Below are 14,385 nucleotides of genomic sequence, written 5' to 3' on the forward strand. Positions count from 1 at the left end.
TAATACTGTATGCTTTATTAACTGCTCTCGCAACCTGCCTTACCACCTACCACCCCAGGTCCCTCTGCTCTTGCACCCACTTTAGAGTTGTACCCTTTGTTATATTGTCTCTCCATGTACTTCCTACCAAAATGAATCACTTCACATTTCTTTGCATTGAATTTCATCTGCCACCTGTCTGCCCATTTCACCAACTTGCCTATGTCCTTTTGAAGTTCTACGCTATTGTCCTCACAGTTCGCAATTGTTCCAAGTTTCGTATCATCCACAAAATTTGAAATTGTGCCCTGTACACCGAGGTATAGGTCATTAATATACATCAGGCAGAGCAAGGGTCCCAACACTAAGCCCTAGGGAACTCCACGACAAACCTTCCTCCAGTCCGAAAAACATCCATTAACCACAACTCTGTTTCCGGTCACTCAGCCGATTTCATATCCATTTTGCTACTGTCACTTTTATTCCATGAGCTATAACTTTGCTAACTAGTCTGTTGTGTGCCACTGTATCAAATGCCTTTTGGAAGTCCATGTACGCATCAGCAGCATTGCCCTCATCAATCCTCTCTGTTACCTCTTCAAAAAAACTCCAGCAAGTTAGTTAAACATGATTTTCCCTGAACAAATCTGTGCTGGCTTTCTATAATTAATCCGCATTAACCCATGTGACTATTAATTTGGTCCTGAATTATTGTTTCTGGAAGTTCCCCACCACAGAAGTTAAACGGACTGGTTGTAGTTGCTGGGCTTATCTTTACATCCTTTTTTGAACAAGATTGTAACATTTTGCAATTCTCCCATCCTCTGGCACCACCCCTGAGACTAAGGAAGACTGAAAAATTATAGCCAGTGCCTTCGCAATTTCCATTCTCATTTTCCTCCGTATCCTCGGATGTATCTTATCTGGCCCAGTTGATTTATCAACTTTAAGTATAGACAGCCTATCCAGTACCTCGTCCTTATCAATTTTAAATCCTTCTATTATATTAATTACCTCCTTTCACTGTGGTCTGGGTCACATCTTCTTCCTTGGTAAAGACAGATGCAAAGTATTCATTTAATACCTCAGCCCTGCGTCCATGCATAAAATCCCCCCTTTGGCCCCTAATCGGCCCTACTCCGCCTTTTACTATCTATATGCCTATAGAAACAGTGTGTTAGCCTGTCTCATTATAGGGGGATGGTAGCATGATGGTGATGTCACTGGACTAGTAATCCACAGGCCTGGACTAAATGCTTTGGAGACATGAGTTCAAATCCCAACATGGCACCTGGGGAATTTAAATTCAATCAATTAATAAATCTGGAATAAAATGCAAGTGTCATTAATAATGGCCATGAAACTACCGGATTGTCATTAAAAACCCATCTGGTTCATTAATCTCCTTTAGGGGAAGAAATCTGCCATCCTTACCGGTCTGGCCTGCAGGTGACTCCAGATCCACACCAATGTGGTTGACTCTTAACTGCCCTCTGAAATTGCCTAGCAAGCCACTTAGTTCTAGGCGGCTCACCACCATCTGCTCCATGATGGGTAATAATTGCTGGCCTTGCCAGCGACGCTCATATCCCAAGAGTGAATTAAAAAAAGAATTATGGGGAAGAGGTGCCTGATCCCAGGCTTTCAACAGGGGTTGTCTGACATAGGCCTTCCCTCTCTGGTTGTGAACATCGGCAGTAGTTAAATAGGGACAGAAAAGCACTTTTGGCAGTCACATTTTTAAACTGGAAGCTTCTAGGGCAGATTTTCATCAGATTCAGAAGGTGGGGTAGATGGATGTTTGTTCTTGTGTGTTTACAAGCTGTCTGAAAAATAAAACATCATAACAATGTATCTGGCCTCCTCTTACCAAATGTTTTCTTGGCTTTGAGAAGACTGCAGAGACTTGTGCGAAAGGCACATCCAGTTGAAATCACAGGAGGATCCTGTTATATTTTGGTTTACACTATCATATTAGATATTGAGTAGTACAGCCACACAACAAACGCAAGCTGCTCAGACCACTTATAGGATGGTCAAGCAGAGTAAGCCAAAAGGCCTTTCTCTGTCATCTTAAGTATGTTCTTTTGCCAAAACTATGATATGAGGGTGGAGCAATTTGATGTTTTGCATATTTGATTATATGCAAAAAGACTTATGTACTTTCTGTGGGGCTGAATTCTCTGCTGGCATGTTGGTGATTGATGTCTGTAAATAATTTTTACAGCTTATACACAAGTGCAGTTTCAGAGTAGAAAACTTGTGCATTCTTTAACTCCAGTTTTAATTGCCTTGGTTTGGTTTATTTTTGATTGGTTGATCACACACAGGTGGCCATTGGGCTGATGCTGTGCCTATTGCTCTTAGATTAAATGGACCTGTGTCATGTTGGTATCTCCGTCACCACACTTCATCTATAGGTTCCTATGCTTTTGTAGTTTATTGTTACCTGTGTTATTTTGACTTGTTTCTTGCTAATTGGGCATCATGTTGGATTAATACTAAGGTTGAATGAGTTCATCTGTGCAACAAATGTATTAAATTAAGTCATGGGGAATGTAGCCTGTATACTGGAGGCCCCAGATCTGTTCCTCAGTCTATACTGTATTCCGATCTCACCTGCGGTACTGACGTTGCAATTGGCCTTGCTGCCGCTGTGTTAGCAATGTTTCAGAACTAGTCAGGATTTTTGCTCTAGATTGGTACCCAGTGATATCCTCTGGAAGGCATGTGTTTGTGTGTGTCAACAGAGGACAGGATTGAGCATGGCAGTAATGCCCCACATGATCGATCAGTTGGGGGATACTTGCTGCCTGGAGTCATGGTCACATGGATGAGGTACTGAAGGGCAGCCGGCGCCCATGGAACTATACCCCAGAAACAGTAACTTCAGAAGAAGAAATAAAACTAACAGAAGTGGAAATCAAAACTACAGATGGCAATGCATTCTCCAAATCATTAAATATTCAGGTGTTAAGGTTGCAAATTCATTTATTTAATACTGAGCTTTAGAGACTGCACTTAAAATGTGTATAAAACTAAAATAGAGTTTCACAGGCTTAAAACAGCTGACTTTCATCAATAATTGAATTTGAGCATTTTTGTTCTCAATAATTAACATAGAAAACTGAAGCAACAGAAATGGATTAACTAGGAGACAGTCTCCACTTGGAACATAAACCTAATTTCTCTTTCGGATACCGACTGACTATTCTTTTGGGCCTCCTTATCTCGAGAGACAATGGATACGCGCCTGGAGGTGGTCAGTGGTTTGTGAAGCAGCGCCTGGAGTGGCTATAAAGGCCAATTCTGGAGTGACAGGCTCTTCCACAGGTGCTGCAGAGAAATTTGTTTGTTGGGGCTGTTGCACAGTTGGCTCTCCCCTTGCGCCTCTGTCTTTTTTCCTGCCAACTACTAAGTCTCTTCGACTCGCCACAATTTAGCCCTGTCTTTATGGCTGCCCGCCAGCTCTGGCGAATGCTGGCAACTGACTCCCACGACTTGTGATCAATGTCACACGATTTCATGTCGCGTTTGCAGACGTCTTTATAACGGAGACATGGACGGCCGGTGGGTCTGATACCAGTGGCGAGCTCGCTGTACAATGTGTCTTTGGGGATCCTGCCATCTTCCATGCGGCTCACATGGCCAAGCCATCTCAAGCGCCGCTGACTCAGTAGTGTGTATAAGCTGGGGATGTTGGCCGCTTCAAGGACTTCTGTGTTGGAGATATAGTCCTGCCACCTGATGCCAAGTATTCTCCGAAGGCAGCGAAGATGGAATGAATTGAGACGTCGCTCTTGGCTGGCATACGTTGTCCAGGCCTCGCTGCCGTAGAGCAAGGTACTGAGGACACAGGCCTGATACACTCGGACTTTTGTGTTCCGTGTCAGTGCGCCATTTTCCCACACTCTCTTGGCCAGTCTGAACATAGCAGTGGAAGCCTTACCCATGCGCTTGTTGATTTCTGCATCTAGAGACAGGTTACTGGTGATAGTTGAGCCTAGGTAGGTGAACTCTTGAACCACTTCCAGAGCGTGGTCGCCAATATTGATGGATGGAGCATTTCTGACATCCTGCCCCATGATGTTCGTTTTCTTGAGGCTGATGGTTAGGCCAAATTCATTGCAGGCAGACGCAAACCTGTCGATGAGACTCTGCAGGCATTCTTCAGTGTGAGATGTTAAAGCAGCATCGTCAGCAAAGAGGAGTTCTCTGATGAGGACTTTCCGTACTTTGGACTTCGCTCTTAGACGGGCAAGGTTGAACAACCTGCCCCCTGATCTTGTGTGGAGGAAAATTCCTTCTTCAGAGGATTTGAACGCATGTGAAAGCAGCAGGGAGAAGAAAATCCCAAAAAGTGTGGGTGCGAGAACACAGCCCTGTTTCACACCACTCAGGATAGGAAAGGGCTCTTTCAGTATACTTTCAGTATTTATAGGTTTTTTTTTAAGCTCGAGTTATTTCTCTGTTCACCATAGAAAGGTTATGTTTAAGCATGAGTGATAAACTGAACAGAAATAGTTTAAACAAAGTAATATTCTACAGAGATTTGAGTAGCAAAGTGATACTTTGGCAAATCATTAAGAATTCTCTGAAAATGTTTGTAATCATTTTCAAAGCCATATTAGACAGCTCTTCCTATGGTCTAATGGGTTCAAACAGGATTGTCCAACCTTTTCGCATGTCTTATATAGGGGGCTGGTGAGACAGTTTCTGAAAGATAAAGGTATTAAAAATTTATTTAACAATTAAAATGACAACAATTGTGCATTTTTGTGAAGAAGCTATAACTGAGAAGGTTAATTTATTAACATACTTTCTCTTTACTATGTTGGACATTGATTTAGTGAGATACCTGGCATTTTTTTGCTTGCACAAGCAGTCAGTGTTTGCCAACACACTTCTTGTAGCGATGTGGAGTATTCCAGATAGATATCCGTCTGTCAGGAGTGATCTTGATGATACTATCTCCCTTTCTTTCTCTCTCCCCATCTGTCTTTCTCCCTATGTCCCCGCTCTCTGTTTTCCCCCTCTCTGTTTTCCCCCTCTCTGTGTTGTTCCCCCCATCCCCCGGGCAGGCTTTGTAAAAACAGTCAGAACCTGCTGGAAAACCTGCATTTTTTTGAAGTTCAGCAACTGCTGTTCTCCGATGTCAGCTGTGAAACTGACTTGCATTTTTTTTAAAAAGCTGGAATGAAAGAAGACAGTGGGAAATTTCTCATCTCTGCAATACATCTGTGGGCTGAATGGAAATCTTTTGCAGGCTGGATCCTAGCCCACAGGCCACATGTTGGACAACCCTGGGTTAGAAGGTCCCAGTTTCATTCCCAACAACGTATATAGTGCCTTTAATGTAATTAACTGTTCCAAGGCGCTTCACAGTAGCATTATAAAACAATGTTTGACACCGAGCCACAAAAGGAGATATTGGGTCAGGTGGTAGGTTTTAAGGAGTGTCATTAAGGAGGAAAGCGAGATGGAGAGGTGTAGGGAAGGTATTCCAGAGCTTGGGAACCAGGCACATGAAGGCACGGTCACCAATGATGGAGTGATTAAAATCAGGGATGTTCAAGAGGCCAGAATTAGAGGAGCACAGATATCTTGGAGGGGTTGTGGGGCTGGAGGAAATTACAGAGAGGGGTGGGGCCATGGAGGGATTTGAAAACAAGGATGAGAATTTTAAAATCAAGCTGTTGCTTGGCTGGGAGCCAATATGTAGGTCAGCGGGCACAGGGGTGAAGGAGGAACGGGCCTTGGTGCAAGTTAAGACACGGGCATCATAGTTTTGGGTGACCTCAAGTTGATGGAGAGTAAAATGTGGGAGACCAGCCAGGAGTGCGTTGGAATAGTCAAGTCTAGAGGTAACGAAGGCATGAATGAGGGTTTCAGCAGCAGATGAGCTGAGACAGGGGCTAAGTCAAGCAGTGTTATGAAGGTGGAGATAGGCAGTCTGTGATGGCACGTATATGGTTCCCCACTTATACTAAGTTGGGGGAGTGGTAGGAAGGCAGCAATTACCCTGTGACCCGGTTGAACAGTTGAAAAATCAGCTGGGGTTCTGACTTTTTCTACCACTCCCAAATCCTAAATGCTATCCAGTGTTTATTCCTGGAAGTGCAATGTGCCTGAATGTCAGACAAATATAGGACTGGACCAATAACACCCCAATGTCAAAATAACCTGTTAACATATATTGGGCTGAATTTTATAAGCCTGCCACCAATTTCAGCAGTGGGCAAAAGAAATGGCAGCCCGCCCATGCGGGCCGCACGCCAAACAGCCACCACCATTCTAAGTGCGGCGGCTCATTTAAATAGCCGGGGCGCCCCCCCCCCCCCCCCCCCAAACAACCCCTCCACACTGATCACATGAAGGGGGCGGGCTGTCCGTCCCCAGCAATGGCGTCAGCTGCCTGTGCTGTTGGCCCACCGGCATATTTAAAGAAAGATTTAATGAAACTAAATAAAAACATAGCCTTTGCCCCTCTCCCACCCCCTGCCCAATAACAAATAAATTAATTATTTGCCCTTCTCCTTCCACCCCCCCCCCCCTACCAAACTTTGAACTACAACCCTTCCCATCATCCCCTACGCCCATGACGTTAATTTGACCCTGTTCCACCATCACCCCCCCCACCCGGAGTGCCGGCTGCCAGGCCAAAGATCACAACAGGACAATAGGAGGTATGTTTATTTAAATTAATTATTTTAATTGATTTAAATATTCAAATTATGGTCACCTCGCCGCCACCACCAGGTTGATCGGGCCGGACCCTGCCAGCGTCGAGGTCCATAGCAGGACTCATTCGGGGCCATCTTCAGGCCCCCCCGTTCCTGGCCACGGATACCGACATCGAGGGCTTCTGAAAATCCAGCCCATTGTGTGAGTTCGCAGTTGATGAATTGCCATAGGTGAGATAGCAGAGAGTTGGAAACCACCGTAGTACAACAGGTGTCAACACCTTGAGTTGAGTTGAAGGGAAGAAAAGTTGGATTGCAGCTTAATCCATTGAACTACCATCAATTAGGCATCACATTATCAATCTCAGGCCACAGAAGGTTGATGCAGTAAATGAGCCACAATCAGGGATCACATTTCCATCTTTGTTAATTTTAGCAGTAAGGTTCTTGTGTTTGTGTTTCTGTGTGTATGTCTGCTGTGCTCTCTCTCCCTCTATCTAAACTGAGCTGTTAGTTCTCCATATTGACACTGGGCACCTGAAATCGGAAAGTGTTTTATTTCCCAGTATTAACATCCCTCCTCCTTCCATTTTCTGTCCCTCACTGTTCCATCCTCCAACACTAACATCATTCTGCTTTAAAAATTTCACAACTAAATTTAATTTGCATCATGCATGAAGAAGGCAAAAGTTAGAAATTTAGATTTGTTCTTTAAATAAGATGTGATCTATTTTATAAGGATGGACATTTTTGCAGAATATTAATGATGCTTGTCTGTACTTACTGGTTTGAATCAAAGCACTGGCAAATAATGAATAGGTTTTCCGTGCAGTATGTTAAATACTGTCCACGTTATAACACTCCCGTATTTATCCCTAGGGCCTGTGACAAATGCCTTTTTGATGGTTGCCTCGGCTAACATGTTCAACCCTGACAGCAGGCCCAGTGTAAGTCTTCCAAAATTTAGCAGACACGTACACAGCTCTGAAATCACAGAGAACGAAGAGGGAGGTGCCATAACTTTACGTCTTCAACATGAGAAGAAGGTAGGATTTGACTTCATAATGTCTTTTGAAGTTTCATAAGTTGTTGCAAAAGTTCCTTCTTGACCTCTCTGCAGCAATGACATGGTTAACCACATCATCCTTTTCCAAAGCCTCTCCTCTGTTGTCTGGCTGGGTGAGACTGCATTCACTTGGTTCCTTATCCATCCAATCGTAGCCAGAGAATCACCTGCAATGGTTTCTCTTCCCACTCCCGCAGTTATCTCTGGTCTTCCCCAAGGATCTATCCTCAACCCCTTCCTATTTCTCATCTACATGCTGCCCCTTGGCAACATCGTCCAGCAACACTTCTGGTTCCACATGGATGCTGTTGACACCCAGGTCTACCTCAACACCACCTCTCTTGACCCCCTGCATTGTCTCTAAATTGTCTAACTGTCTGATATCCGGTACTGGATAAGCAGGAATTTCTTCCAACTAAATAGTAGAAAGATGAAAGCCATTAACTTCAGTCCACGTCACAAACTCCTCTCCCGTCCCTAGCAACTTTCTGAGGCTGAAACAGACTGCTCGAAACGTTGATGTTGTATTTAACCCTGTAATGAGCTTTCGACCACATATCCACACCATCACCGAGGCTGCCTATTTCCATGACCATAGCATAGCCCAATTCTACCCCTGCCTCAGATCATCTGCTGAAATCCTCAACCATGATTCTGTTACCTCTAGACTTGAATATTCCAATGCACTCATGGTCAGCTCCTATCTTCCACCCTCCATAAACTTGAGATCATCCAAAACTCTGCGGCTCATGTCCTAACTTGCACCAAGTCTAGTCCACCCATCGCCCCTGTGCTTGTTGACCTATATTGGCTCCAGTCAGGCAACACCTCAATCCTTAAAATTCTCATCCTTGTTTTTAAATCCCTCCATGGCCTCATCCCTCCCTATCTCAGTAAACTCCTCCAGCCTTATAACCCTTTGCGATATCTGCGCTCCTTCAAATCTGACAACTGCATCGCCAATTTTGATCGCCCCACCCTTGATGACCGTGTCTTTAGCTCCCTAGGCCCTAAGCTCTGAAATTCTGTCCCTAAACCTCTCCACCTCTCTTTCCTCCATTAAAATGCACCTTTAAATACTAGCACTGACAAAGCTTTTGGTCATCTACCCTAATATCTCCTTATGTGGTTCAATGTCAAATTTTGTTTGATAAATCTCCTGTGAAGTGCCTTGGGACATTTAACTATGTTGAAGCCACTATATAAACACACATTGTAGATGATGTTGCAAACACTCCTCCTGAGGGATACTGCATGATATTTTACTGACTGCTGTATCACTCTCCAGACACTACACGTTTCTTTTTAAATTGTTCTGAATTTCTAACAGAGAGAAAGCCATTCACTTGATGCTGGATAGATCTCCTGCAGCTTGAAACTTACAAGCATTTTCTAATCTTGTCAAACAATAATTAACCTCCGCCAATTGAACGTCGTGGTACTAAGCAATACTCTCCAAACCCTTACCACTGATTTGTACCCACACTCACCTACCCCCACACACTTTTTCCTGGGCTGCTTACTTAAGCTAAACCACACTCTGTGCATCCTTGGCATTCTTTCCAACTTTGAGCTAAGCTTCCAACTCAAAATCCTATACATCTTCAAAACGGCCTCCTTCCATCTTCACCTTCTGCTTGTACCCTACCTAACTCCACTACCCTCTCCCCCAAACCCCTTTCTGTGTCATTACCACCTGCAGGCTCAATTTTGCCAGTGCCCTCTTTGCCAACCTCCAATTGGTTCAAATCTCCACAGCCAACATTCTGTCCCACTCGCCCTTCACCTTTGCCCTTGGTGAATTACATTGGCTCACTGTTCCCCAGTAGTTGGATTTTTAAAATCCTCTTCCTCTATCGCTGGCACTGAATGTTCCAACAAATCCAGCTTCAAAAACGGAAAGGCAGAGCTAAATAAAAGTATTAAATTACTTGAATGTGGTGCCAACCTTACTGCTTAAAAGAATTAAATCTGTTGCAAGGCTTAGACCATTTAACAGTTTTCCTGTCTGTGCCTCTAATACACACAAGTTTTCAGATTGTCATTAATTGTGCCAGGCGCCACGTCAACATGTTGATTTTGCAGTAATTCTCCAGCAAGCAGTCTTGCCAATTCCCAGAATAAGAAAGTTGAAAATGAGCTGCATTTTAACCTCTTAGAGTAACAACATCTGTTTGGTGGAGAGGCTGCAGTGGCTTGCAACCTTTTAATATTTACCATTAGAATCTTGTTTGGGCTTTTTTGTCAACTGGTTCAAACAATGATAGGTTTCCAGAATATATTTCTGTTTAATCAAGTTAACTAAAGTATTTGCTGATTTTCTTTTTCTGAGACATATATTCTGGTTCCTTGAAAAAAATTGGATCTTCAACAAAAGGAAACATTGTTTATGATAACAGTAAAAGCTTGGAATTAGACTTAAATTTAATTTAGATTTTTCTTGCTGACTCGGGTTCTATGTTTATGAAGCTCATTATGTTTCAGAAAGAGAGAGTGAACTTTAAGTATGGTCTGTAAAATTGGCTATTTGTACCCTATTCTTATTTGCAGACCTCAGATCAATATATTTTATTCCTTCCGAATCCATATCCTCGCCATTTCCAAGACAACCTAGTTCCACCTCTGTAATATTGCCCATCTCTGCCCCTGCCTCAGCTCATTCACTGCTGAAATCACCATCCTTGCCTTACCTCTAAACCTGACTATTACAATATTCTCCTGGCCGGCCTCCCATCCTCCACCCTCCATAAACTTGAGTTCATCCAAAGCTTTGCTGCCTGTATCCTACTCGCATTAAGTTCCATTTGCTCATCACCCTTAGTCCCACTGACCTACAATGGCTCATAGTTAAGCAATGCCTCAATTTTAAAATTCTCGTCCTTGTGTTCAAACACTTTGTGGCCTTACCCCTCCCCATCTCTGCAACTGCCTCCAACCCTACAGCCATGCGAGATCTCTGCACTCCTTCAATTCTGGCCCATTGCGCATTCCAGATTTCCATCGCTCCACTATTGGCGACTTGCCTTCAGTTCTGGAATTCCCTCCCTAAACCTCTCCACCCCTCTACTTTTCTCCCCTTGTTTAAGTCTCACCTAAAAACCTACCTTTTTGACTAAGCCTTTGGTCACCTTCCTAAATCTCTTTATGTAGCTGTGTCAAATTTTGTTTGATAACATTCCTGTGAAGTGCCTTGGAATGGCTTTACCATATTAATGGCTCAATATAATGCAAGCTGTTATATTACTAATCTTAGTTGAATGACTGAAGTCCATCCTGCAGTACATCACCATGGTTGAGAAAAAGTAGAAGAGGTAAATCAGGGAGTTGTGGTTCCTTGTCACCAAACTTGATTTTTAAAGTTTGCAAATTTAGAAGGGAAGGTAGAAGGGCAAAGGTAAAGAGTTCCACTGTTGTGGTCCTCTGTGGGGAAAAAAGATGTTGAAGTAGGGTTGTTTGCTGACATTAATTCTATCTGTATCTGTCTGACTCTTTATGGCAAAAAAAATTGATAAAATTGGAATTAGCCTCTAACCTTCACCCACTTCCACATGTGGACCCTGTAAATTCAAATATTTAACTGAACCAAATCATTTGCATCCTAATTTTACATTTCCTTATGCCTTAGAACTAATTCATTGACTGTGAAGTTCTCTGGGATGTCCTCAGGTTCTTTAAAGGTGCAATGTAAATAACTGCAAGTTTTTTCAGGATGAAGGGGGCAGTGTGCATGTTTGTATCATGGCTGGGATTCTAACTGTATTCCACGAGCTTACAGTACCACATACTGATAGGTTCCTTTAAGCTCCCATCTTGTCCGTGGAACAGCAGCATTGTGTTGGCATCGACCCCATTTGGCGAAGAAAATGTTGCTCTTGGCTCCCCCATGACTCATTGGGTTAATGATCTGGAAAAATTTCGAACCGTATAAACCAGCAAAGTCACAGCTGCCATGCTAGTCTTCCATTCAATTTCAGCCAGGGAAGTGGTAGGAATGTTACAAATGGCCTCAGCATCCTGACAATAGAAAAAGGAAACCAGCCAGAGGTCTAGCTCTTGATCATTAGTGACCTGCTGGGAAATGTGTGCATGTAGATGTTGGGTGAGGGCAGTAATGGACTTCTCTCCAATGCCCTCCACAATCATGTAGTCTGCTAACAGTGACTGTCTAGGCTCACACATGATAGTGGCCACTTGGGTGAGGTCCAGATGGCAGGGGGCCAGTCCCCATGGAACTGTAACCCAGAAACAAATGGCCCGAATTTTACAGTCAGCAGTGAAGTGACAGCGCTCGCTGCTGACAATGAAAGCTATCCACAAAGATCTAGCAAACTCTTTGGTGTGGATTTCACCTTTCCCTGGCACTAATTATAGGAGATTCCAGCAGTCCACAGCAGTGATGGGCGGCGCAGTGGTTAGCACCGCAGCCTCACAGCTCCAGCGACCCGGGTTCAATTCTGGGTGCTGCCTGTGTGGAGTTTGCAAGTTCTCCCTGTGTCTGCGTGGGTTTCCTCCGGGTGCTCCGGTTTCTTCCCACACGCCAAAGACTTGCAGGTTGATAGGTAAATTGGCCATTATAAATTGCCCCTAGTGTAAGTAGGTGGTAGGGAAATATAGGGACAGGTGGGGATGTGGCAGGAACATGGAATTAGTGTAGGATTAGTATAAATGGGTGGTTGATGGTCGGCACAGACGGTGGGCCGAAGGGCCTGTTTCAGTGCTGTATCTCTAAACTAAATTAAACTAAACATCAAGCAGGCTAAGCAGCAAGTCACATTGAATATTTCGCACAGACAGCAAAGCAGGAAGTAGTGAGCCTGCTTTATTATTCACTTTTTTATAAATTTTACAGAAAGCAAAATAAAGATTGGGACATACACATGGGCGTACAGTAGAAGCTGAAATATCGTATATACAAACTTTTAAAATAATGTAAAAATCTATGCCGTTTTAATCATAATGGAGAAATTTGACATTCCACAAATATAGAATTTGTTTTTCAGGGCCAGAGCGGCTATTCAGTTATAATGATTTAGTACAGCGTTAAAAGCCCTGCTGCACCTCATTCTACAAGGATTAACATTTTCAGGGGCTTTTACAGCCAGATTAGAGCATAAAAAGTGGAAGTTCGCATCAGTTCAAGTCATTTTTAAGATCATCATCTGCGAAGTCTTCAACTGCATTCCCTGTAGACAAGTAGAGAATCATTTGACAGCAACTTCTGGAATGCCATGTTTAGCTGTGCATACGTGGACGCCCGAAGTTGCTGTCATTTTCATAGGGTAATGAGTATGAATAGTAACAGTTTTGCCACCATTGGCCTGGATTTTGGGGTTCTAATCAGTAGAATAGGATGTAAACTAAAAACTTGCCCAGATCAGGCAGCTAAACTGAGCAGGGCTTAAAAGATTAATATCCTGCACTGACACATCTTACAACATTGATCTGGAGAGCATTTCATTGTGTTTAATCTGCAGTGTTTCACAATTTAATTGGTTCTATGCCTATCCAATTCATTGGAAATCCAATACCAGAGCAGTCCTGTACCACAGGTGGTAAAGTACCACCCATCAGACAGGCAACATAAAAACACTGCTACATGGTAGGTACACAGTTATTGGTACGGTAAATAAGTTATTTGTCTTTCTGCCTCACCATTATCTGTATATATTTGGTGGAAGTATATTCAGGGGTTGTTATAGCAATCATCCCAGCACCCTGGTGGAAGTCAGGAGGAAGTCCAATAAACACACTGTGCACATATTACCCAGCACCAGTTTTGAGGTTGATGCACTTTTTTGGAGGGTGGAAGCTTTGGGCTACAGAAAGTTTTGATCCCATTTTTCATAGCTTGTTAAGCTTGTGATGTTGGCATCTCCACCCTCTACCTTGAATCAATCCCATGCCCCATCATAACTGTTATTCCTGTGCTTTAAAACAAAAATCTCCTTTTAATTTTCTCTGCTGTCGTAAATTAATTAACCCACAGACACTGTTCCCATGTCCAAATTGGGCACTCTGAGCCGAGAAAGAGAGCATCAGCAGGTTATACATTTGTCAATGGCATCGCAATCAAACCTGGTCTATTTGTCACCTGACCACTGCACACAGGCATTTCCCAGTTGGGCTAGTGATCAAGAGCAGGAGCTGTGCCTTATGTTTTTTGCCCCTCCATTGTCTTGGGCTTTTCCTTGAGAGGAAGGAACACTTCCCATTTCACCATTCTCTGTTGAAATCAATGGTGCAGGTGAAGGTTCAGGCACAGATATAGTGATACTTTTGTAGAAAAATTGCTCTTCACGTTTTGGGCATTTTACTAAAGCAGGGTTCCTAGGATTTCTGTAAAACATGTAATCATGGGTGAGTGTTGTCAACTTGAACTAGGAAATACGATTAATGGTAAAATTACAGATTCTGTCCTTCCAGACATGGGCTGTGTCAAAATAATATTTTGACCTGCTATATTCGTGGTTGCACATCTCATTGGTGATGGCAAGAAGTGAGATAAATTTGAGGGGACGAGTTCAGAATATCATACAAGAAGCACACTGCACATTGCTCAAGTAGTGGGTTAAATGTGATATTCCCCCTGCCCTCCACCCACCATTGTGTATTAGTGCCAACACATCTAATTAGCCCAGTTACAATGCTGTTAATAAT

At 43.3% G+C, this 14,385-nt stretch overlaps 1 protein-coding gene across 3 annotated transcripts in view; it reads left to right on the forward strand.

Moving 5' to 3' along the window:
• Positions 1-14,385, forward strand: part of wdr18 (WD repeat domain 18) — a 208,027-nt gene that overhangs the window by 177,840 nt on the left and 15,802 nt on the right. For all 3 annotated transcript variants that reach the window (XM_068016467.1, XM_068016466.1, XM_068016468.1), the window contains one exon: positions 7,542-7,708. In XM_068016467.1, the coding sequence (XP_067872568.1) occupies positions 7,542-7,708 (167 nt within the window). The remainder of the gene's footprint in view (positions 1-7,541; positions 7,709-14,385) is intronic.

This window comes from Heterodontus francisci, chromosome 36, assembly GCF_036365525.1.
Source record: "Heterodontus francisci isolate sHetFra1 chromosome 36, sHetFra1.hap1, whole genome shotgun sequence".
Lineage (NCBI taxonomy): Eukaryota > Metazoa > Chordata > Chondrichthyes > Heterodontiformes > Heterodontidae > Heterodontus > Heterodontus francisci.